At 34.8% G+C, this 26,754-nt stretch overlaps 1 protein-coding gene across 2 annotated transcripts in view; it reads right to left on the reverse strand.

The window, feature by feature from the left end:
• The window catches only part of Pkn2 (protein kinase N2), a 100,165-nt gene that overhangs the window by 65,982 nt on the left and 7,429 nt on the right, over nt 1-26,754 (reverse strand). For both annotated transcript variants that reach the window (XM_057793183.1, XM_057793182.1), the window contains exon 2: nt 3,703-4,003. In XM_057793183.1, the coding sequence (XP_057649166.1) occupies nt 3,703-4,003 (301 nt within the window). The remainder of the gene's footprint in view (nt 1-3,702; nt 4,004-26,754) is intronic.

Here is a 26,754-nt window from a genome sequence, read left to right on the forward strand (position 1 = left end):
TAGCTTATCTGGACTGGACTTAAATTCACTTTGTTGCTCAGGGAGACCTTGAAGTTGCAACCCTCCTACCTTCTAAATTAGAAGGGTTTACAGACTGTACTACCAGACTTGTTTACAATACTAATTATTCTATGAACACAGGACATTTTCCAACTGATTTAAGACATTTAAATTTTTATAGGCAATGTTTTACAATTTGAATTAAACAGTTTGTTCATCTTCTTGATTAAATGAGGTACTAAATATGTGAAATGTTATGCTATTATAAGTAGGACTATTTTCTTAATTTATTTTTCAGATATTTTACTATTGATGTATAAAATACTACTAGTTTTGTATGTTGATTTTGTATTACACAACTTTACTAAATTTCATTATCAGTTCTAAAAGTTTTGGAGTGGAATTTTAGGGAGTTAAATAGAAGTCTCTCTATCAAAATAGTCCTGTCAGCAAACAGATAATTCCTTTCTTTGTTATTGTCTAGATGCATTTTATTTCTTTTCTTCCTTCATTGCTTTGGCTAACATTTCTGGGACTTTACTATTTAGAACTGGTAAGAGTGGTTATCCCGTCTTCTGATTTTGGAGAAAAAGCTTTCAACTATTTAGCATTACAATGTGAACTATGAGGCTATATCTCATATATTGTTATATGGGTATGTGCATGTATGTGTGTTGAAGAACATTCTAACTACATCTAATTTGTTGAGTTGTTATCATGAAAGAAGCTGATCAGGCCTTTATGATAAACAACATTTCAGAATTTTATAATTAAGAAGTACACCTAATAAAAATTCTTATTTTGAAAATAGGTAAAATTGTTTACTGTACACAGCAGTATACAATATGAGACCCTATATGAAGCTAGGTAAAAGGCAAAAGTTGGCAGACATAGCTCTCTCCTCTGGCCCCAATATATGTGCTATGGCACATGTGCAACCAATGATTTGAAAGTTATTACAGAGATGAATCAGTGTGCAAATCTGACAACTAGAGTTCAGATTCCCCAGAATCACATAAAAGTCAGACATGGAAATGCACACATCTGCAATCTCAGTACTCCCACAGGGATATAGGAGGCACAGACAGGAGAAACCTCAGAAGCTTACCAGCCAGTTAGCCTGGTGTTCACAGCAGTAAACAATAAAAGATCCTGCATCAAGTGAGGTAAAACAAAGTTGTCTCCTCTTGCCTCCATGTATGTGCCATGGCATGTGTATATGTGCCTGTACTATACACACAAACTAAATTAAATGCATAATTTAACAAAATTACTAAGTTTTACTCCAACATACTGATGTGTTAAGGAATCAGAACACAAAGTGATATTTTATACATTTAGCTTCCAATTATCTACAAAGTAAATATTCAAACAGTTTTGGTTTTATCTTGAAACTTTTTAAAGCTTATTCTCTACCTCATTTAATGTTTAAAGTGAAATGACAAATTATACTTTGATAATAATTACAAAAGTGAAGCATAATTTTGATTTGCTCCATTTGAAACATCTGTAATATTCACAATTATATGTTCCAAATTCTATAACAAGCCTAGAAAACATCAAGGGTCACACAGTGAGGGATAAACGTGGATGGAAATAAATTACATCACAATAACGAATGAGCAAAGCAGCACAGAGAGGATAAGAATAAATTGGCCAGGACTGTTTCACAATGTTATCCAACTTAGCTTTTGAGGGAGCCCAGGAATTTGACAGTAGGGCTTAAAGGAGGTTATTAAAAAAAATCTTTAAAGAGATCGTCAATATTTTAAAGTATTTAATGTTAAGTGATGTACAGAATATTAGTGGCTTCCAGGAATCAGTTCTGGGAGTGGAAACTACCTGAGAAGTAATGGAACATTCTAAGTAGATCTAATGATATTTCCATAGATACATTATGTACATTTGTTAAAACCCATCAAATCATATACTTAAACATATATGCAAACCATTCACATATATTTATATGTAATTTTATTCCATTAATGCTCATTTTTAAACAGGGACTAGAGAAAACGGGCTAGCTATATTTTGTGTTGCTAAAACATTCAAATTTTCATGAATCACAAGGCAGTTCTCAGTATTCTAAGGAAAAAAAATGCTTTCTCTAAATAGAGTTTAAAGCTCTAGCAGTTTCTTATTTTAGACTTCCAAAGACGCAATAGACAAGACATGTAGAACTTGGCAGAGAACCAAACACAACAGACTATCTTAGTTTATAAAATACTACTACTAAAAACGGAATTTTCACAATACATGTTTCCATTTATAATATAATTACAGAATTTGGGGTAAGAGACTACTAGCCAAGGAGTAGAAAGTATATAACCAGCTTGACTATTCTGAGCAAATTAATTCATACCTTTGGGACTGTTTCAGGTCTAAAACGGAAAAACTGGTTTCCTATTATTTATGTCATTTTAAAGATTAAGTTCTTGTACATGGTTGAAGTCTATATACAGAGCCTTCTCCAAATAAAAGTCCTAAGTCCCATATGTTTAAGGTAATGAAGTAGATAGAGGAGGAGTACTAAATACTGTTATTCTTAGAAATTTTTTAGATTGTTAGTTTTACACCTACTAACTCTTACTAGCTAATCACACAGTCATCTAAAATCTCTGCTACTAGGGTTTTACTCTTTAGAAATGACTTTTCCTTTACCTGTTCACTTATTGCAAATGAAAGGATCACACAGCTTAATTTATGTCACTTAAAAGATCATATTTGCAATAACAAAAATATTATACTACGTGTCTTAAATGTTTTGTATAAAGCTATAGAAAGAAGATACATAGAAGTGAATAATGGTATAAACAGAATTTTTTTTTTTTAAAGTTATACAATAAAAAAAGCAAAGTTGCCTTTAGGAAGAGGTCTGGAGAAGGAGAGAGGTAATTTTCGTATTTTCACCTTTTTCACTACTGAAAAAAATTCTAACTGTTGATTCTTTAAAAACAATGGTCTTAGGTTTGAACTATGAGTTACAGTTCCCTCTTATTTTCTATAATTACAGAGAAGTAAAAGGCAAGTTTCAGTTCTTGCTTTGTTTTTAATTTTATTTTTTCCAATTAAACAATGAGCATGATAATGTAGGTACTTAATTCAGCTTTTTTGTACCCAAACACCAGGGTGATAAATTGGATTAATGGCTGAAAAACCTGAAGTATCTACTTTTATGGAATGCATATTATTTCACAATTACTTTTTTGGGAGGGGACAAGTGGAGGTCATAAGAATATTTGTCTTCCCACCATATGGTTACTGGGTATTAAAAGGTCTTAAGTCTTCAGGCTCCAGCACAAAGGCTCAGAAGCAAGCACCCTTAGTGGCTAAGCTGTCTTGTCTGCCCTGTGGAATGAATTCTTCACTTTAAAAAGTCATCTGGTACACTTTTGCTTCAGATCTTAAGGTTAAAAGCATTTGGCTGACTCCATACTAGACAATACTAGATTGACAATACTAGAAAATAATGTCACGCCCTGTCCTACTGACTGGAGATAAGAAAATACAAGAGCTACTTATCTTTCAGTAAATGTTTCAACTCAGTAACCTTATGAACAGTAATATAAACAAGGCATTAACCACAAAGAAAAAGTCTTTGCACTTTAGAACAGTTAAAAACTACTATCATAAAATTTAGAATTCTCTGGAAGAACATATATCCTACTAATATATCACATAAAAATCAAAGAAGTAGAATACCTGCAGCATCTTCTGGATCCGATACAACAATGTGTGCATTCAATTCTTGTAGCTTGTGATGTAATTCTTCTAATTTTTTATTTGACTTTTTCAAAATGTTGTCTACATAAGCCAAATTTTTTTTATCTGTTGTGACTTTCCTCAGATTTTCAGCTCCTTCTTTGATTTTCAGTTCTTTCCTTATTTCTCTCTTGATTCGATCTTTGATGTCATCCAATTTCTGTTGCACCATTGTATCTGAAAAGTCTAATTTTTGAACAGCACTCACGTTCTCAGAAAATGAAAGACTCCGGGAATCTCCCTATAATAAATAAGTAAGTAAGTAAGCAGACATCCAACATTGGAATCTAGAAAAGCACATGTAGCATCAAGGATAAGTGTTTGTATCATGAAAAGACTACTTATTAACTGAATTACATTTAGGTTTCTCCTTAATAAGCAACAGTGTATTAAAACCTGTATTAAAACCACATTGAATAAAAGTTCAAATATTCTGTTCACTTACTAAGTAATGTTATTTGACAAACACACTTACATTGAAATGAACTAAGCATGGTGGTTCATACCTTTAACCCCAAAAGGAAGCTGTGGCAGAAGGATAGCAAGGTTAAGGGCAAGTCTGGGTTATACAGCAAGGTTATATCTCAAATAATCTCGTTAAGTACATGGATCATAACACATCTACAACACAAAGGCATCACAGAGTTGTGTACAGATGATTAAATCGTCACTCTCACATTATAAACTCTGGGCAAGTTATTTCATCTTTAAAAACTCAATTCAATTATCTATAAAATCTGGACAACAGTATTAGCGGCCTTTCAGAGCTATTTGGTAATTCAAGACATTCTAAGAGAAATTTCAAGTATAATTTTGCCTCACTAATAACTTAATAAAATTCTAAAGGAGAATAATGTTATCTTCTATTTTTAAAAAAACAGAAAAGTAAACTAGCAAAACAAAGTAAATACTTTTCTGGTCACTTTTTATCACATCACAATACATAGACTTGTAAACATGGTATTCAGAATTGCAGATATATTTTTCAAGGCTATCTCATCTGATAAGTTTAGTTGGGAATACAAAAACAGAAAATTATTAATAGAAAATATCTCTAAATTATGTCTTTAAATACTAAGATGGTGCCTGTATAATTAATTTTCTTAATATAGAACATCAGCTAAGTAAATCCAACATACATTTAAAACAGCCAAAGTTACATTTTAGCTACTTTTACTTGTCCAATTAGACTAATAATAGTGGATATTAGTCTAATAGGATTGCTTGAACATTCTTAAGTTCTGAGAGGCAATCATATATCGGTTCCCTTTGAGAAGAGCTGAGTTTTATGATAGGATGGAAAAGAGGAAGATATTTCTCTGTGCAGCATGTTTACCTACTTCTGGAAATACAGACCTAATGAAATAAAAGACTGCCTTTCAGTTCCCATCATACACACACACACACACACACACACACACACATATATATACACATATACATACATATGAGTAAGTACTCTTTAAATTTTTGGTATATTACCTTTTACATCTAATTCAAGACAGAGCTTCTCTGTAGCTTTGGAGCCTGTCTTGGAACTAGCTCTTGTAGACTAGGCTGGCCTCAAACTCATAGAGATCCGCCTGCCTTGCCTCCTGAGTACTGGGGTTAAAGGTGTGCGCCACCACCATCCGGCCCTTTTTACATCTAATTCTTAATCTCTAATAAAAATATGTCATGCAAAGTAGGGGGAAAAGTGAGCAGAGGGTAGCCTCATATGGAGCTGAATACTATTAACTGGTTTCTAACATTCTTAAAGCTAAGATCTCCTTGATATTCTGACGAAACAAAACACACTATTAAAAAAATGTTAATGCATCTCTATATAATCTCTATACTGTACTCTATGCATCTTATCTAAACTAATACCTGAAATGTGCCTATTGACTTTAAATTTAATTTTATCAAAGTGTGTTATTCTTCCTGGGATAAAATACTGCTGAAAATTTTCAGCATTCATTCACAAAAACATTCATTCATATAGTGCTGGTGATAAAACTCAAGTTTCACATGTTAGCCAAGCACCCTACCACTAAGCTACATCCCCAGTTCCTTCAACATTTATAATTCAGTGAGTCTCATCATTTTAGTTTCCAAGTCACCTTAGGTTAGGTACTGGGAACACCAGTCATATGATGAATGCCAAAGAATAAAATATTCCCACTGTACAGCCTTTTGGAAAATAGCCTGAAGCAAAAAAATGCTTAGATGAGAAAAGACTTTAAATTAATCCAACTCTACTAGGTATTTCAATTCTTTTAAGTTCACCAGAAAAAAAAAAAATCACAGAAATGAACAAGTTCTTGGATTAATATTATGCAGTAAGTCACTAGTCCTTAAAATTTCTTGGTTCATGATTATCCTTCACTTTAGTAACTTCTTTCTTTATTCTTTGTAGGCCAAAAAAATACCCAACAGTTCTGTTAAGTAAATAGTAAGATCCAACTACCTTAATATTTTTTTTAACAATTTAGCCATGGTATACAGTGACAATACAAATTGAAACAAAAGTATAACATTTACATAACAGCTTTTAAAGGCGGTTAAAGTAAAAAGCTAAAAATAGCTCACATATTTGATGTGAATTTTTTGACATCCCTTCCTTACTTCTACTCTTCGTTCTTTCAGATTGTTCTCCAAAGTCCAACAATATCAAGTTGTGGGAAATTCCTTTGAGAAACCATGTTTCTTGGCTCCATCACCATGCATGTTATACCTTTGGGATATACCACCTCTCTGTCTCCAATTACTTGTTCCAAGTTCCTTCTTGGCCTGGGTAACTTTTTGTTTCAAAGTTCATGATAACCTTCCTGGAAAGAATTTCCTGCCAATGTTCTCCCTTAGGAGTTAAATGACTCTCCTGTGTGCTGGTATCATGGACCTTGTTTAAATAGTTATTTCTCTTGTTATGTGATCATTCCAAAGACTAAGAGCGTTCGACGGCAGGATTATAGTTGGCACATAAACTTTTTTAAAAAAGAAAAAGATATGTTTAAAACATTCACACACACACACACACGAATTTAAAAACTCATGCTTCCCTCTTTCTGATAAAAAGAATACTTGTTGAAGCTCAGAAGCAAACTAGAATTCCACCATTGAGAAGTCGGATACAAACTTTGACTGATAACAGATTGGCTCCCTCTTCTTTTCCACAAATCTGACTTTTTAGTAACCATATTATTACTCCCACCTTTTTCTGTGACATGAATCAATTACCTTTAGGACAGGAACAAGGGGTGTACAAAATATAGCCATTAAGTTAGGATAAACAATTGTTATAGATACCAGATCCAGATCCCAAAAAGGTTAGAGTATTCCCTACCCCTACCTCAGCCTTTCTTTAGGCATAGTCAGTCCGTCTCAGTATGTAGATATGGTGTGGGAAGTCCTTTTGTGTATGTGTTGTTTTAATTGGTTAATGAATAAAGAATCTGCTTTTGATAGGGTAGAGTAGAACTAGGCAGGGAAAACTACACTGAATGCTGAGAGAAAGAAGGAGTCATGTAGTCAGAGGAGGCCATGTAGCCTCCAGAGAAAGATGCAAATTGTCAGCTGGAACCTTGTGGTAAAACATAAAATAATAGAAATGAGTTAATTCTAGATGTAAGAGCTAGCCAGTACGAAACTAGAGCTAATAGGGCAAGCAGTGATTTAATTAATACAGTTTGAGTGATTATTTCGGGTCTGAGCAGCCAGGAATGAACGAGTAGCCTCATACAGCATAGCTATGGTTGGCCTGGAACTCTTTTGTAGGCCAGCCTAGCCTCATCAAGATCCTCCTCCTTCTGCCTCCAGCATGAGCCACCACTATCCTTTTAAAACATTTTAAAAAATTAAAAATTTTAAATTTTAGTAAGAATAAACTGAAGGTTTACTTAAAACAACCATAATTTTCTTATATTTACAATAACTGAAATAATGTATTTAATCCCCTAAATTGTAATGCTTCTATCTCCAGAAACAAAATGTCTATAACACCAGGAACTATTACTAGGCAATGAAATAATACTCTTAACTTGAATATACTAAATTAACTACAGAAAAATAGTTCGTAACCAGTGGGAGATCCTTAGTGGCAATTTCTGCCTTAGTATTTTCTGTTGAGGGAGAACTGACAGTCTATACCTACCTTAATTACTAGCTTCATGATTTATCTACTAGTTCAGAACATCTTTCTACAGAAAGTGTAGTGTGGAGACATGCACCTATTACCACAGCACTTGGGAGGCAAACAGGAAAGCTGAGACAAACTGGCTTATCAGCAAGCAGTTCAAGAACTGTTTAAACTACATTGTGAGAGTGTATCTGGAAAACAAACTGACAGAGAGTTGTCAAGCAAGGCCCAGGTCCTCAATTTGATCCCCACCACCAAACTGTAAAACAACAACAAAAATAAAGTTGGATCGAACTTCTAGTTACAAAGTCACTTTTATATTTATTAATATGATCAGAAAGTATAAGAACAAGAGGGGAAAATGAGTCCATGAGCTATTTCTAGACATAATGCTAAACTATCAACTGGACAGACTATCCACAACCACTGAGTATACATGAAGAAAACCCACATTTCCCCTATCTTTTATCACTGAAACTGCATGCTTAGCCACTCCACATTCTGATCAAAATAATCTGAAATCTGCGGTTTACATACATTCTAATTTTATTTTGCTTTGCAAAGGCTCTAGTGTTTTTTTTTAAAACTACTAATCTAAGTCCAACATTAACCAAATGACTGACGAAAACGTCTTAAACTGTTTTAACAAGGTTTGCATTATCAATTGCATCTATTAATATTTAATATATAATAAATTTTCTCTCATCTCTTATCTTTAAAGCAACATTCAAATTTTAAACATGTGAACCCATTTGTGAAATTAATGTTCTAAGAATCATCTTTACAACTGAAATGATTAAATAAGGAGGTTTCAATTGGCAGGACAATAAAAACAACCAATAATAGACAAAACAAAAATTACAAGAATTTTCAGAGGAAATAAATAAATTTAAAATTTTAAATGAATAGACTAAGTAAAAGACTAGAGATAATTAGTACATCAGACACATAACTGAGGAAAATAAATTCCCAATTAAGAAATAAAAATTCATCTGAATTATTTTCATTAAAGAAAATTGCTGTTTTGACAAAAAAGACTATACCATTCTTTGCCCATTTGATAAACATTTACAAAAGTCATACTGCTGACTATATATACTTCTAAGACTAATTTATATCATTCTTTGTCCATTTGATAAATATTTATAAAAGTCATACTCCTGACTATATATAGTTCTAAGACTAATGGCCTTAATAGCTATTAATATAAATAGAAACTTACAATGATGTCTTTTGATCTAGTAATTATAATTGTAAAAATAAAATAGAAGAAAACAAAATAATCAGGATGCTACTTAAGTGTCATAACAAAAAATTTACAGAATATAAAATCAAATTTCTCTTACGGCTTCAATTGACCCACTCACTCACAACAGTTATATCTGCTAAGTAATCACAATTTTTCCAAATGTTATGCTTAACATAAAAATGGAAAAAGATTAAAATAGTCATAGCCATCCCTAGGACAAAATATTAACAAGGATTTTTACTCTGTTCTTCCAAATTTTACATATTTTCTCTAGCCTTTGGAAATAAGATTTTTTCTATTCTTTTATTTTGCCTATAAGGACAGTTTTCAGAAGAAACCAAAAGCAGCATTCACTTTATTTCAATTCTGTCAAATTAAAAAATTTATAATGGTATCTAACACCATGTATTTGCTATTTAAGCTTTTTAATTCAACATTTCTATTGTAAGAAATGGATCTACAAATTCTTCTTTAAGTAGACCAAATCATTGACAGTCAGGCATTTCAAATGAAGAAAAGTATTTGTAAAGCTATGTTTACAAAATGCATACTTTATGAAACAATAAAATTCTGATTTTAGTTTAAAACATAAATTGGCATTTTCAATCTACTGTACTTCAATAAGTTCACAATATAGTTAAGGAAACATTGAAATAAGAATAGGACCAGATTTGAAAAACAAAGCCTGCCACTTGTGACCAAGTACTTCATTTTAGAGGAGACAGGAAAAGATGTTTATGCCTCACTGGCAAGGTCCCCAGAGAAGTGAAAAGGCACTTCTACTGCATTTCAGAAATACAAAAGTCTGACTTGACAGATGCCAAGAAATGTTAGAATACCCATGAAAACCTTGGGTGTCACAATTCACATGCTGTTGACTATAAGGAATAAAAAAATCATTTGGTCTAACCCCCTTGACTGTAGTTTGAGGCAATCAGGTTGAAAGCAGTCAAGCAAATAATCTAAGATCACAAAGTCAGTAACCTGGCTGGTTCAGCACAGTGGCCTTCTGACTCCTGGTCTGGTGCTCTTTTTTGCTATACCTTCTTTAATGAGGACCCTTCAAGAATACTCATTTCCTATATTTGAACTAAGCCTTGACCTAAATGACTTGCATTGCAACTTTCTCAAGTCAGGGGCATTGGCAAACACAGGTCTTTCCTCTCTTGTTTCACCCTAATCCATCCTTTATACTTCAGAGGCCTAAATCTAGGAATCCAACAGCAGTTCAATGCAATCCCCAGTAGGAGTATTCCAACACATACATGGCATACCATCACTTTCCCTCTTCCTGGTTTGTTTATATACAAAATAGGGCTTTGGTCTTCCGGTTGTTTTAGTTTTTAACTACTTATTTGAAACAATACACAGTAGTGAAAATATAAAAAGTGACTTTTTTCTCAGCCCACTTATCATCTGTGTAAAGGAGAGTTACTGATTTCCTTGAGTTAATCTTGTATCCTCCTACATTACTAAAGGTGTTATTGAGTTGTAGAAGGTTCCTTGGTAGAATTTTTGTGCTTACTTATATAAACTATATCATCAGCAAATAGTGAGAGTTTGACTTCTTTTCCGATTTGTATCCCTTGATCTCCTCTTGTTGTGTTATTGCTCTAGCTAGAACCTCAAGTACTATATTGAATAGATATATGAAGAGTGGACAACCTTGTCTTGCTTCTGATTTCAGTGGGATCACTTTGAGTTTCTTTCCACTTAGTTTGATGTTGGCTGTTGGCATGCTGTATATTGTCTTTATTATGTTTAGGTATAATCCTTGTATTCCTGCTCTCTTCAAGACCTTTATCATGAAGGAATGTTTTACTTTGTCAAAGGCTTTTTCAGATCATATGTTTGTTTGTTTTTTTCCAGTTTGTTTATATGGTGGATTACATTGACAGGTTTTCATATGTTGAGCCACCCCTGCATCTCTGGGATGAAGCCGACTTGATCATGGTTGATGGTTTTTCTGATGTGTTCTTGGATTTGGTTTGTCAGTTTATTGAGTATTTTTGCATCAATGCTCATGAATGAGATTGGTCTGTACTTCTCTTTTTTAGTAATGTCTTTGTGTGGCTTGGGTATCAGGGTAATTGGAGCCTCATAAAAAGAGTTTGGCAATGTTCCTTATGTTTCTATTGTGTGGAAGAATTTGACAAGTATTGGCATTAGTTCTTCTTTAAAAATCTTGCAGAATTCTCAGCTGAAACCATCTTGTATGGGCTTTTTTTTTTTTAGTTGGGAGACTTCTGATGACTATTTCTATTTCTTTAGCAGTTATAGGTTTATTTGTTTGTCTTGTCTTGATTTAATTCTGGTAGGTGATATTTATCCAGAAAATTGTTCATTTCCTTTAAGTTTTCCAATTTTGTGAAGTGCAGGTTTTTGAAATATAACCTGATGATTCTCTGGATTTCCTCCGTGTCTGTTGTTATGTTCCCCCTTTTCATTTCTGATTTTGTTAATTTGTTATTCTCTCTCTGCCTTTTGGTTAGTTTGGGTAAAAGTTTGTCTGTTTTGTTGATTTTCTCAAAGAACCAACGCTTTGTCTCATTGATACTTCATATTCTTTTCTTTGTTTCTATTTTGTTGATTTCAGCTCTCAATTTGATTTTGTCTAGTCCTTCTGAGTGAGTTTGTTTCTTTTTGTTCTGGAGTTTTCAGGTGTTCTGTTAATGCACTAGTGTGGGATTTTCTTAGCTTCTTTGTGTAGGCATTTGGAACTATGAACTTTCCTCTTAACACTGATCTCATTGTGTCCCCTAAATTTGGGTATGTTGTGTGGATATTTTCAATGAATTTTAGGAAGTCTTTACTTTCTTCTTTTATTTCTCCTTTGAGCCACTAATGATTCAGGTGATCCATATCTATCGCCATGCACAAAATTCAAGTCCAAATGGATCAAATACCTCAAGATAAAACAAACTACACCGAACCTCATAGAAGAGAAAGTGGGAAGTACACTTTAACACATTGGCACAAGAGACCACTTCCTAAATATAAGTCCAGTAGCACAGACACTAAGAGAAACAATTAATAAATGGGACCTCCTGAAACTGAAAAGCTTCTGTGAGGCAAAGGGCACGGTCAACAAGACAAAATGGCAGTCTATGGAATGAGAAAAGATCTTCACTAACCCCACATCAAAAAGAGAACTGATCTCCAAAATATACAAAGGACTTAAGAAATTGATAATCAAAAGAACAAATAATCCAACAAAAAAATGAAATGCAGGCCTAAACAGAGAAGCAAGTCCCCAATTAAATGATTTCCTTTACAAAAAGTTGCATTGGTCATTTTGTCTCTTCACAGCAAAAGAACAGTAACTAAGACAAGGAGAATTCTGAATAAGAAAACCTAAATTCTAGTTATAGCTTTGTCACTGATTTATTCTAGGATTTTTTTTTCAAATGTTTCAATTGTTTCTTTTCTAAAACAGTGCTAAGTTCAGCTACATCAATTTCAAATTAAGAATTTGAATAGGATAAAGTGAAAAGAATGAATGTCGTAGAATTCAAGGTGATATTATAAAAATTTCCTCCTTGATACAGTTAGTATAAAACACAGTGCATGGCTGGGCCTAGTGGCACATGCCTTTAATCACACCAGTTGGGAGGTAAAGACAGAGGGACCTCTGAGAGTTCAAGGTCAGCCTAGTCTACAGCCAGATCAAGGCTACACAGAGAGACTTTGTCTCTAAAACAAACAAACAAACAAACAAAAAACCAGTAACAAAGTAGAGGATGGAGGGAGAGCCCTAGAAAAATTTTCCTTCCTATCATTGCAGAATCTCAGCCCACTTCTAGAAAGCCTCCTTTCTTGAAGTCATCTTAGGCAAACTGTTTCTAGTTATTTAACATTCATACACTCAGGCTAACAGCATGATTCAATACTACCCAATGACTTACTTCCTAGAGTACATCCCACCCCCTAATTCCTAGAATCAGTTTCTCAGTTCTAGCTGCTTACATACCACCTCACTACATATGCTGTTTTATGGATTTTAAACTCAGTATGACTCAAAATAAATACTTTATTAGTCTTTCCAAATCACCCTATTTCTGTTACAGATGCCAAAGTCTTCAACTTCTGTTGACTGAGGTTTCTGTCCTGCCCAGTTCCCATAGTCATTAAGTCCCAAAGAAATCACACAGAGGTCTATATTAATTATAAACTGGTTGGCATAGAAGCTCAGGCTTCTTATTAATTCTTATAATTTATATTAGCCCATAATTCTTGCCTGTGTTAGACATGTGGCTTGGTACCTTTTCCAGCGATGTAGTCACATCTTGCTTGCTCTGTGTCTGGCTTCTTCTCTCTCTGGGTGACGATTGCATACTGACTATTTGCTCTTCCCAGAATTCTTCTGTTCTCATTGCTCCGCCTATACTTCCTGCCTGGCTACTGGCCAATCAGCATTTTATTAAACAAGTACAAAAAAACAAATCTTCACAGGATAAAACCACTGTTCCACAGAAAACTTCCAAGCTGTCTTTCCTTCACTCATCATAGTCAATGGATAGGCAGATAGCTACATTAAACACTTGATACACTATTATAGTCAAAGGTGTATTGTGCTGAGAAAATATTTTCTAAAATTTGTCACTGGTCAATTGATGAACAAAGTTAAATTTTTTTTAGTCCATGAAAGGAAAAAACACAGTCTAATAAATCATAAATTTAAGTCTCAACATGTGTTGACACTTAAGTCTTTTCATAAATCTATATCATTTTTACTCTCAGTGACATTTTTAGAATAGTATATATGTTCCCAATATTGATTCTCATTTTGTTAAAAAAAAACCATATAGGCGTTTGAAACAATAAATCAATGTTTTTTTCCTTAACAGCAACTTAGACTGCATGCTTCCTTTTTATCCCTATTCACTATTCTATCTTCAACAGTTCTCAAGAGGGTGATTCCTGGTTCCCTTCAAGTCCCACTATCCTTGCCTAGTTATTTAATTACTTAAAAACTATCTCTGCCATGTGTAATCTTCATGAGAAAAAAAATATACTATTAGTAAATATGTTGCTAATTGTTATATGACCAGACCACAAAATAATACTTTGAATGGAACAGATGTTCATTAAATGAATGGAAGAATGGTTACAGTAAATTAGTACTTAAAAGTAACAAGAAAGAGAAAAAAATCATACTAGCTCATCAACTTTTCCACAGGCAGTACTCAAAAGTCTCATATGAGCTATAGTATATTGTATCATTAAACAGAATAAAGTTTCTAATGTGACACATTCCATTGTAGGTGGAGCTGAACAAAAACCTATAAAGAACCTAATACCCACAACTAGTTTCCTTATTCTTATTCATATAATACAAGAATTACAGGTTTAACAGGTTCAATCACACAAACCAAATCAGAGGACAATAGCAAGGCCACTGTTGTCTATGTACAGAATATCAGTAGACATTATGTGTGGGGGTGGGAGCCAAAAAACAGGGCTAAGGATGTAGATCAGTGGTAGAATGTTTACCTAGCATGAACATGACCCTGGGTTCAATCTCCAGCACACACAGAGCACACAGACAGACACTCAGACTCAGACACACACACACACACACACACACTCACACGATGTGGTTTTTTTTTTTAGTAAATTTGTGTTTTTTGGTTTTTTTTTATTTTTCTTTACTAAATAAAGTTTGACTGAAGATCAGAATGCAAAATTGTAAAGTCAATTAAATGTTTTCTTTTTAAGAGCTACAGTGGTCATGGTGCTGAATTATCAATTGCCTTCCTCCATAGGTGCTCAACTTAAGCTGTCATCCTAGGAAGGAGCATAAAAGTGGACAGGGTTTCCAGTATAGTCTTGGCTGTCCTGCAACTTGCTCTGTAGAGCAGAACAGCCTGGGCTGACCTCAAACTCAAAGAGATCCGCCTACCTCTGCCTCTTGAGTGCTAGGATTCAATAAAGATGTGCACCGCCACTGCCAGGCCTTAAATCATGAAACTTTTACAGCCTTAGACTTTATAGTATTATATGAAAGTGTCATAACATCAATTAAAACATAACTACTGACATTGAAAAGAATCATTCAGCTGCTAGTATGAATGAGGAACGTTAGGCAAGTGTGGTGGTTTGAATGAAAATAGTTATAGGCTCATACATTTGAATGCTTGGTCCACAGTTAGTGGAACTATTTGGGAAGGATCAGGAGGTATGGCCTTATTGGAAAAGGTATGTTATTTGGGGTTGGACTCTGTGGTTTCAAAAGTTCATACAATTGCCAGTTAGTCTCTGCCTTGTGCTTGTGGGTCAGGATGTAATCTCTTAGCTACTCTTCCAGTACCATGGCTGCCCGCAGCTCCCTGCCATGATGGTCATGGCCTCACCCTCTGAAACTATAAGCCCTAATAAACTCAGAACTATCAGTTGCCTTGGTCATGGTGTCCTTCTGGAATGTTGGGATTAACAGTGTGCACCACTACCACCCAGCTGGTCATGATGTCTTAACACAGCAATAAAAAATACTAAGACAGCAACAATGCTTAGGCTGTTCATTAAGAACAATTACATAAGATAAATAATGCTACATTTCATTTAATCTGCACAGCAAACCAACAACAAAGCAAGGGGGCAGGAATGTTATATAATTATTTTTGTATTTTTGTTTATAAGCCTAGTCTTTAATAGCTGAGCCATCTCTCCAGCCAATACAAAAAAACAGTAACAGAAATTAACAAATATCTTACTTTTATTGTAAATTAAAATCAAAATACAGATGATACATAAAAGGTGTTCAGTAAGTGGTAATTAAAATAACTATTAATAAGAAAGTAGTGGTTTAAATAACAAAGCTTTTACATGCCTTAGATTTTATAGTAATACATGAAAGTAACTCATTTTATTTTTATATAAGATCATCAGATAAATGCTCTCCCACAGACATTTTAATAATATATTTATCTTTAATCAATTTTTACACAGAGTAGCACTAGATCATCAGTCTGACTTCCTTACTTTGGTTTTTTGGAGACAGGGTTTCTCTGTCTAACAGTCCTTGGCTATCCTGGAACTTGATTTGTAGACCAAGCTGACCTCAAACTCACAGAGATCTACCTGTCTCTGCCTCCTGAGTGCTGGGATTAAGGACATTTGTTACCATGCCTGGCCTTATTCAAGATTTTTTTAAAAGATATAGGGGTACGTAAAAGAGTATAGCTTTTATACCAAAGAAAAGAACAACATCTTTCAAAGGCAAAAACAATGCTACAGAATTAAACATAATTCAAAGAACAAAGCGAACAATTACTGAACAGATATTTTCCCCTCAGTTATGGTGGTTTGAAAGAAAATGCCCCCACCAAAGGGAGTGGTACTATGAGGAGATGTGGTCTTGTTGGATTAGGTCTGGTCTCGGTGGAGGAAGTATGTCACTGTGGGGGCGGGTTTTGAGGTTTCGTTTCTCAAGTTTCACTTGGTGTGACATTCCAGTTGACTTTCTGCTGCACCCTGGTCAAGATGTAACCAGCATACCTGTCTGCAGGCTGCCATGCTCCCCATCATGATGACAATGGACCGAAACGGTAAAGTCAATTAAATGTGTTCTTTTTAAGAGATACAGTGGCCATGGTGCTGACTTATCAATTGCCTTCCTCCATGGGTGCTCAACTTAAGTTGTCATTCTAGGAAGGAGCATTAAAAGTGGCTGAAGACCTTCAGGTGGTAAAACTCAGTGGTCTACCAAGCAGAAGAGTAAGCAAGAGCATAAAAGCACAGCTGTTCTTTTAAAATGTATATTCCTTATATCTTTGAAGTTGCTTCTCTGACTAAAAGAAAGAAAACAATACAAAACCCTCTTTTCATGTTGCTGACCAGGTTTAGATACAGAAAATAGATCAAGGCCATCCGCAGTTATTAAATAATTTGTCTGCCAGAAAAGGAAAAAAAAAACTATAAGAACATGACTCTGGGCAGCCTTCTGAATGAAAAGTATATCAATTTCCTGCTTTCGTGTATTTGGCTCTCATCCCATCCTCCTTGAACTAACTACTGCTCTTCAGATATGTAATTTAAATGTCTTAAATTTATTTTTATTTATGTATATGTGTGTGAACATGCAGATGTCCAAGTCTATGGAAGCCAGAAAAGGGTGACAGACCCTCTGGAATTACAGTTACAGGCAGCTGTGAGCCACCTGATGGGGATGCTAACCACATTAATATCCTCTGCAAGAGTAACAAGTGATCTTTTTGGGCTTTTTTTTGTTTGTTTGTTTGTTTGGTTTGGTTTTTGGGCACAGGGTTTCTCTGTAGCTTTGGAGCCTGTCTTGGAACTAGCTCTTGTAGACCAGGTTGGCCTCAAACTCACAGAGATCCGCCTGCTTCTGCCTCCAGAGTACTAGGATTAAAGGGCGCACCACCAGTGCCCGGCCTGTAGCAAGTGATCTTAACCACTAAGCCATCTCTCCAACCTGCTGTTTAAATCTTAAATGGTAGCTTTATCACAACTGTCTCAGCAAGTGAACTTAGAATCTAGAGTGCCATTATCTAAGTCAGTAGTATCAATCACATGTCTGTGTAAATGTAACCTTAATTTTAAAAAGTCAGACCCTCAGTCACATTAAGCTTTAATTCTGGTGTGGCTAACCATGTGTGCCTAGTAGCTACCATACTGAATGTCACCAATCACAACAGGCATTATTGCTGAGCAACACAGTTCTAATGGTTAATGGCCAGATCCAATATCTCTTTCAACACATCATAGTTTTTGACATAACATACCTGGCAATGGTAAGTACTAAAAGTTTTCAAGGTTTCTGGGTTTCAAGACATTGCCTTAGCAGGCCTGAAGCTCAAAAAAAATCTCCCCACTTCAGTCTCTCAAATACAGGAATTATAGGTATGAGCCTCTGTGGCTAGCAAATATTTGATTTGATAAAAATTCATCACTGTAATGGCAAATGTAGTTCTACCAACACATCTTGTTTGCTTAAGTCTTGAAAAACAGTAATATGAAAACAAATAAATGCCCACAGCTCAAGAGTAGCTGGTTGCAACTCACTGCCCATGCACTTACCAGTTCCCCAGTCATTCATTCCCGTAAGGCATGCACCAAACTTACCTTCAGCTGGCTAACTGCCTATAAATTCTGACGCTTGCTCTATACTGCATGGGTATTTACACATTTGTTATTAAATAATAGAGTTGATTTAGATCAGTTTCCTAAGCTATAAGTAGTGTGTTTTATGGCTCCATTCAGATGTGTAGCTTCTTTTAACAACATAAGCCCTAATTGCTCTTCTTAAATAAAGGTTCTGAATAAGAATTTTTCATTTGGTGTTTAGTTGGCAATACCTGTGTAAAAAGTAAGTGAAGCAAATTCACAAGTCCTAACAATACAACTTTGGAAATTAATAGCAAAAGTTTCTCTGTGGACAATGAAATGATAATTTCACAACATTTCATTTGCTAATATCTGAGTGTAAAGGAAGACAGGATGTGTTCTAAACTACTAAGGTGAATTGTACTCTTGCTTATATATGAAAGAAAAAAAGCTGTTGCAAGCATAATCAGATAAAATGCTAATATTCCAATAGTCAACTATGAAATTCTGGTTTAGAAACATTTTAATGCATTTGCAGTTTCTGTTATTTCTACTGTAGAAAATTACAGAGAATGGACAATTATTGAAGGAATTTTTCTAGATATCTACATATACTGTATTTCTTTAAAAAATCAACTACTTCCTCTGCTCCATATAGTATTAGTATTAGCTCATTAACTTTAATTATAGTAAAAAGAGCTAATAAAAAACTGGTTACCAAAGCTGATGAGATAAAGAACTGGACTGTGAACTAGTATTCTTCCTTAGCTCAACTACTGCAATTAACCCAAAAAGAACTCCTGCAGAGAGGCTTATTATCAGTGTATCATAGACAGGCAGACAGACAGATGGACAAAGCCATCACCACCAATGTAAGGATATAGGAAAAACAAAAATTTAATTTTGTATTCCTATTTTTGCCCCTATTTATTTTTTCCTAAAGTGATAACCCTTTATATATGCAGTTTTCCCATGTGAGATTTTGAGGGCTGAATAGTCCTAAAAGCAAGGCCTTTGCTTATTAAAATTAATCTTAGAAGAGATTGTAAAGTAGCTTACTGGTAGATTGTTTTCCAGTATGTGCAAGATCCAGGGTTCAATCTCTAACACTATGAGAAACCTTGTCTTGAAAAAAAAACCCCAAAAAACAAAATAGAACAAAACAAACAAACAAAAAAAAACCCAAACCACAATAAAACCACTCAAGGTCTCATATGCTTATACAGACCTAAAAGTCAGTCTCTTAAGTTTTAATACGAGAAAACTCATCAGAGAAAAAAATTGAGATTGAATCAGTTTCCTCATATTTACTATTAAAAAGGAAATACAAAATATTTACTATGAGTACATATGCACAAACACACAATTACTATAATCTTTAGAAATGAAGGATTTTATTCTTTTGGTTTATGTATTTCAATAATATATTCAAGAAATAAGACTTTTAAAACACAGCCGGCAAATTCAAAAAAGATTTAGCAGGATCTTTTAATAGTAATTTGATACGACAAGTCAACAAACTGGTATGAAAGCAATGAAACCCACGATTTCAGAGTTCCGCTGATACAAATATGCCCCATTCTTCCGGTTCTGTCAAGAGATAGCATGAGAGCCGGGCGGTGGTGGCGCACACCTTTAATCCCAGCACTCGGGAGGCAGAGGCACGCGGATCTCTTTGAGTTCGAGACCAGCCTGGTCTACAAGAGCTAGTTCCAGGACAGGCTCCAAAACCACAGAGAAAAACCAACAAAACAAAACAAAACAAAGAGATAGCATGAGGCTGTCGCCAAAAATGTTTCACTTTAATCTCTATGACAGTAAAAACATTCAAAATAAAAAATTTCTAAGAAAACTTGTTTTAAGACAGCAATGTGAAAAAGTGCTAGACAAATTGTTAACTAATTACCCGATGTTTTTGATACCTGAATTGAATAATGCAATTCCTCAAAGAATGTAGTACCTATCCCCTTAACCAAGAGAATTGGCTACAAAATATGACTCACAGTATCTTTGCTATGAATTTTCAAAACAAAAGAATTCATGAGTTTATATTGTAATATACTAAATCTTAAATACATCTTATTTTTTACTACTCATCTGAAATTATTACGTAAAAAATCTATATAATAGTCAGAAAGTGGTATGCCTTTAATCCCAGCACTTGGAGTCAGAGGTGGATGGATGTCTGAGTTTGGGGCCAGCCCTATCTACAGAGCAACAACAACAACAATAAAATTACATAATAATCAACCAACTGTAACAATGACACTTTTCAGTCAGATTGTAAGCAAAAACAAAAAAGGACTCAACTAGAAAAGCATTTTTCCCCTCTGTGTAGACAAACCCAGTGTATAACCATGCTGTCCTGGTACATAGACAACACTGGCCTCTAACTCACCAGTCTCTGTCTCCTGAGTCCTAAAATTAAAGGCTTGTACCACCACCACCAGGTTTAGAAAAGCATCTTTAAACTGAATGGTTTCTTTTGTTTTTGTTTTTGTTTTTGTTTTTCAAGACAGGGTTTCTCTGTAGCTGTGAAGCCTGTCCTGAAACTCACTCTGTAGACCAGGTTGGTCTCTAACTAGCAGAGATGTGACTGCCTTTGCCTCCAAGTGCTGGGATTAAAGGGGTGCGCCTACCACCATTCGGCTATGGTTTATTTTCAAGTCATATTAATACATTACTTCACTCAAGTGTAAGCAGAAATATAATTTAAAAGGGACTTTTGGCCTCATCTAAATTGACAATATTTAAACAAATCAATTAAATCCTTTTCTAGAACAGTTCTATAGAATTTAATGATCCAAGTTGATGCCATCTAATGTAATACTCACTGGCCCAATCTGGCTATTGAGTACTTTTATTAAATTTCACTACTTTAAATTTTAAAAGCTATATACCAGCTGGCAGCTACTGTACTAGACCTCAAATTATCATGACTAGGTATAATAAATGATTACACAATAGTCATTTTCCACATTTTTTTTTAATTTTAGAGTATACTCCTACCAATAGAAAATAAAAACGTTAACTGCAAAAGAGCCTCAGCCAGGTGAGAAGATACTCAGCACAGGAGATTACGGATCTACATATTATTTCCCTTGAAGACAAGATTAAGATGTAGAGGTAGAAACACAGTGATGGGTCTTGACCCTGTGTAGTGTCCTAATTAACAAAAACATTACTGAAGACTCATTACAGCAAAAGGAACCTTACCTAAGACAAAGACTATAAAATTTTGTGTAGAGTTTCTATGAGGTTTTAACATAGTGAAAACTCGAACTAAAACAAAAATTTATAAGAAAATGAACATTCTCTTGATGTTCAAAATATAAAGAGAGGGTTTATATAGAAACAAAATAGAAATTCAATTATGATAAATAAGTAAGCTGGGCACTCAGTATAATTTGTACATCAAAGCTCGAGTGTATTCAATTACAGAGTTCATATTATTTAGTAATATTTGCCACAAACCTTTTTATCTAGTACAAAAATGTGCAGGATCTTTTGTATTTTGTAGCTATATATGATCTTAGTTCAAATTGATAACTATGTCAAGTCTCTGGGAAAATGACAAAGACAACTATAAATTTACTTAAGCATATCCACAGTCTGCAAATGGTAATACAGTTCAGTATTTGCAATGCACAAATAAATTCTTCAATGAATGCTCAATCCTAGAAATTCATCACATAGTGTAAGACTTTAACTATGCAGGCACACAAACTTAGCTTGCTGTTATTTAAATTAAGATTATGGAAATATCTGTAGGTTAAGATAGCTATCTTCCTAGCCCTTCTTATTTGAACAAAAGAGGAAAAAGAGGAGAATAAAATGAATCTATGAAGCATGACCAATTACCTAGCTGTTGGGCCAGCCTATAATACAAGGTCTCATTATATAACCTGGGCTGACTCTAGATCTTAATGCCCTTGCCACACCTCAAATTTTAGAATTATAGAATGTGCCACCATGCTCAGCAAAATGAAACAATCTTAAAAATTACACCAGAAAAGGAAAAAATAGCATAGCCATTTCCTTAATAATCAAAATATAAGAGTCAACTGAAAAGGCTAAGATAGCAACTAATAAAAATGACCAGATCTCTAGCATAGTCAGTGAGATTTTAGAAATTTAGAAGTATTAGATTGGCCAGAAGATTTAAAACAATTTGACATTACTTATCGACTTGTGCATTTATTGAGCACAAATAGTATATGCCAGGCGCTAGGGACATAAAGTGAGTAAAATGGTAGTGACACATAATTTAACCACTGCACTGATATGTTCAATGACAGGAGCTGTAAAATGGAAAATAGCCTATTTTGCAAATGGTCCATGTAGCACAAATAATAAAAATCCATAGACAGATATTGGGGTTCAAGTTGAAGATCAAAAAAGTAAAGCAGCCAAGCCACTAGAGAATTCTTAGCTCTACTAGGGCCCAAAGGAGCGATCCTGTTCTCAAGCATGACCATAGACTACAATGCTCTCCGCCAACCTCAGACTGCTATGAGCTCTTAGTCTCCTCCACCCTAATATACCTCTCTCCACCCAGCCGTATCAAATCCTATCCCCACCTCCCTAGTGCTGGGGCGTGTGACTCCTTTATAGATCTCATATGTAAAGGTGCTGGGCCTTTTCAGACAGATTCAATCTGAGTCCAGGGTGGCCTTAAACCCTGGGATTAAAGTTGTGCGCCACCACTCCCTGGCCTCTAGTGGCTTAGCTCTTCAGGCAAGTTTTATTTATTAAAACACAAATAAAATATCACTATAGTCACAAATTTGAAATGACTAATTCACTAAATTTACTTATTTTAAAAAAGAAATGTGGTAGTACATGCCTGTAATCTCATTACTTGGGAAGCTGAGGTAAGAGTGTGACCTTGAGAACAACCCAGACTAAAAATGAGATGCTTTCAAAGAAAGAGAAATGGGAGATGGGGCAACCTTTAAACTTTTGGATTCTACATAAATATAACTGTTCCTTCGTAGAGTTAAAGGATTGTCCAATTTGCCAAATACTATTCATGGAGAGAGACAATATTAGTATTATTAAAACTAGACACAGAAGTACAAAAAAATGTGGTTCATACATCTTCGAATAGTTCAATATGCCCTAGCTTAAGACAGAGAAAGGTCTAGCAGGACTTATAAGGTACAGAAAATGGAAGGTCTATTTCATTCTATAATCAAAAGAAATTTTTTTTTTTTTTTTTTTGGTTTTTCGAAACAGGGTTTCTCTGTGGTTTTGGAGCCTGTCCTGGAACTAGCTCTTGTAGACCAGGCTGGTCTCGAACTCACAGAGATCCGCCTGCCTCTGCCTCCCAAGTGCTGGGATTAAAGGCGTGCGCCACCACCGCCCAGCTCAAAAGAAAATTATTGAAAGACTTTAAACGCATGTGCATTTTCCTACCCTACACTCCCTTTTCAGAAAATAATTGTCATCCCTAACACAATCCCATTTCTTGAGTTACATAGTTGAATGGATCAAGGTGAATAAGGCCAATCAGATTTTTTCAAACAAGCATTTGTAACTGTGGCACAGGGTATACTGTTCGACTAGCAATGGACTTACAGGCATTTGATCTGTAAGGCTAAAAGGATAAGAGAACACAGAATCAATGATAGAGAAGAAAAGGGAGGCAGGGAAAGAAGGCATTCAGTTTTCTGTTTAGTACTATGGGGACTAGGGTCTCCACCTTATCCTTGGATTAAGTGAAATCTTCCTGTAGTGCACACACGTCAGCTAGCTAGCCACAGGCTCCCACACATGCATGTGTGTGCGTACATATATATAAAAAACCAGGTTTATGCAGGGTCTTCAAAGATTAAACATGAAAGTTACAGGAAGTTGAAGTAATATCAGTTGTCCCTAGGATTAGAAACAGAAGACTACCAATGTCGGTAAGAGAATAATTTTAATGGTATAATTGATACAAAGTCATATTTAGATAAGTTAAAGAAGTGGAAAGTAAAGACAAAAGTAGCTAAAAATTTTCTATAAATGAATGTGATTATAAAAGAAGTCTGAAGGATCACGATACTAAAAAGTCTAATAAAAACATGAAACATGAATTTATTTACAGTTAAGGGAGAATAAAAACCTTAGACTGCAAAGAATAAAACGTAGCTATTACATAGAATGGAAAAGACCAGCAAAGTATAGACACAGCAAAGCAAAACATTATCGCCTTAAAATATGGTGGGGAGGGAGGGGTAGGGAAAAAAGGACTAAAACCTTAAAGTTTAAAGAGAAAGAAAGTTAAGTAGGTTCACACTGGCATACCATGTATATCACTTAGTAGAGGCAATGACAAGGTAAGTGATTTCTTGACTACAAAGAAGCAGGAGTAGGTTGGACTTAAAGAAAATGCAAAACTTGAGTTATAAATGGTGAATATTGTGGGAGTCAATAGAGAGGTTAAAGAATGATCTTTACTGACACATATTTTAGGGAATAAGTGACCAAACACAAACTAATATTAGAAGGAAGAAGTCTGTTACAAATTAAGTAAGGATAACTTCAGGCATGATTCTTACATACCTAGTAAGATACAGCCTCAATTCTAACAGGAAAAACTAGATCAAATAAAGCTAATTCAGATATGACCTTAACAGATGAAAAGTATTCTATCTGAAATTTATAAGGTTGTTTGATATACATTATAAATGTTTTAAGCGTTAAAACTGATAGTTCGTGATATTTACTCAATATTCAAAAATCAACTATTAAAATGTGATCCAATACTGACTAGAGTAGCTAAAATTGAGACAGACACTATTCCATGTTGTAAAGAATTTGAAGAAACAAACTCATATTCCTTGTAGGTGAGTATACACAGTAAGTCAATTTGGAGGGTGATTTGTTGGTAACAAAACTAGATAGACTCTTATCACACAATCCAAGTTATGTTACTTGGTACTTATCCAAAGAAATTAAAAACATGTACCCTCCACAAAAATTTGAACAGGACATCCTTCATAGTTTATTATTTTATAGCTCGGAAGCAACCAAGGTGTTCTTTAGTAAGCAAGTGAACAAAACGTAGAACATCCAAACAGCAGATTATTAAAGAAAGAGGTAAGACAATATTGAGCTGGGGATGTAGTTCCATTGGTAGACTACATGCCTAGTACCCATGAGACTGATCCGCAGCACCACATAATCTGGGTGGAATGACACAGGCCTATAATCCTAGCATTTGGGAAATGGAGGCAAAAGTCTCAGAAGCTCAAGGTCATCCTAGGTTACATAGCAAGTCTGAAGTCAGTCTGTGATATATAAGATCCTCCTACCTCAGGAAAAAAAATTATCAAATCATGAAAGGATATAGAGGAAACATAAGTGCATATTACTATGTGAAAGGGTGAAAGTTAGGATGCTACATAATGACTTCATGTCATTATGGAAAAGAAAAGCCACAAAAACAAAGAAAAGATCAGCTGTTCTCAGGGAACAGAGCAGAGGGAGAAAAGAAGGGATGAAGCAAGAGGATTCTTAGTCCACTCCACTACTCTGAATGATAGTATAATGGTTGTGCTGGCTAATTTTATGTCAACGATACAAGCCAGAGTCATCTAAGAGGGAGGAAACTCAACTGAGAAAATGCTTCCATAAGATTGACTAGTAGCCATGCCTACTTAGTGACTGATGTGAACTTCCTTTTAATATGAACTGTGATATGGAAGTATAAGCAAAATAAATCCTTTCCTCCTGAAGTTGTTTTCGGTCATGGTGTTTCATCGCAGCAACAGAAACCCTAACACAACGGTAAATATATGTTATCATACGTTTGAGCAAATCTATCCAATAAACAATACCAAAAGTGAACCTAATATAGACTATGGACTTTGGAAGAAAATGCTATACTAATGCATATTAATAAATGTCAATAAACATATCATTCTGATCAGCATGGTGATATGGGAAGCTGTCATTACGTGTGTTTATGGTAGTTAGGAAATCTGCGTCTTCCTCAGGTCTGCTGTGAACATAAAGCTGCTCTTTTAAAAAGCCTACCGAATGACCATAAAAAATAAAATGAAACATCACAGACTTTAGTAGAAGCCAAAGGTAGTGGCACAAATCTGTGTGATCCAGCACTTGGTGGCTGAGGTAGAAAGAAGTACAGTAAATTTAAGACCAGTCTAGGCTGCCTAGTGATGGGGGAAAGCTTTGTTAACCAATCATCTTTAAGAAGTAAAACCTAGTTAAGGCGTGGCTTCCTGGAGCCCAGAAAGAAAAACTGGGATGGACCAGGTGCTTGTTCTCTCCGGGTGATTCACGCGGGACACATCGGAACTTGGACTTTCCATTCTTGTGGCATGAGTTTCCCCTTATAATAAGTAAAAATATAATTGTTTATCTTTAAGCTAGTCTGGTTATTTCCTGAATCGAGCTAACTTCTACAGTTGGCGCCCGGTTCTTTGGGCCACTTAGAGTCTCTGGCGGCTCTCCTAGGGAGACTATCTCAAAAATAATCTTACTAGAAAATACAGGTAAGAAAATACAGTTCCTGGGTTTAAGAAGGAATTTCTTAAGAGTGTAAGACAAT

This window comes from Chionomys nivalis, chromosome 18, assembly GCF_950005125.1.
Source record: "Chionomys nivalis chromosome 18, mChiNiv1.1, whole genome shotgun sequence".
Taxonomy (NCBI): Eukaryota; Metazoa; Chordata; class Mammalia; order Rodentia; family Cricetidae; genus Chionomys; species Chionomys nivalis.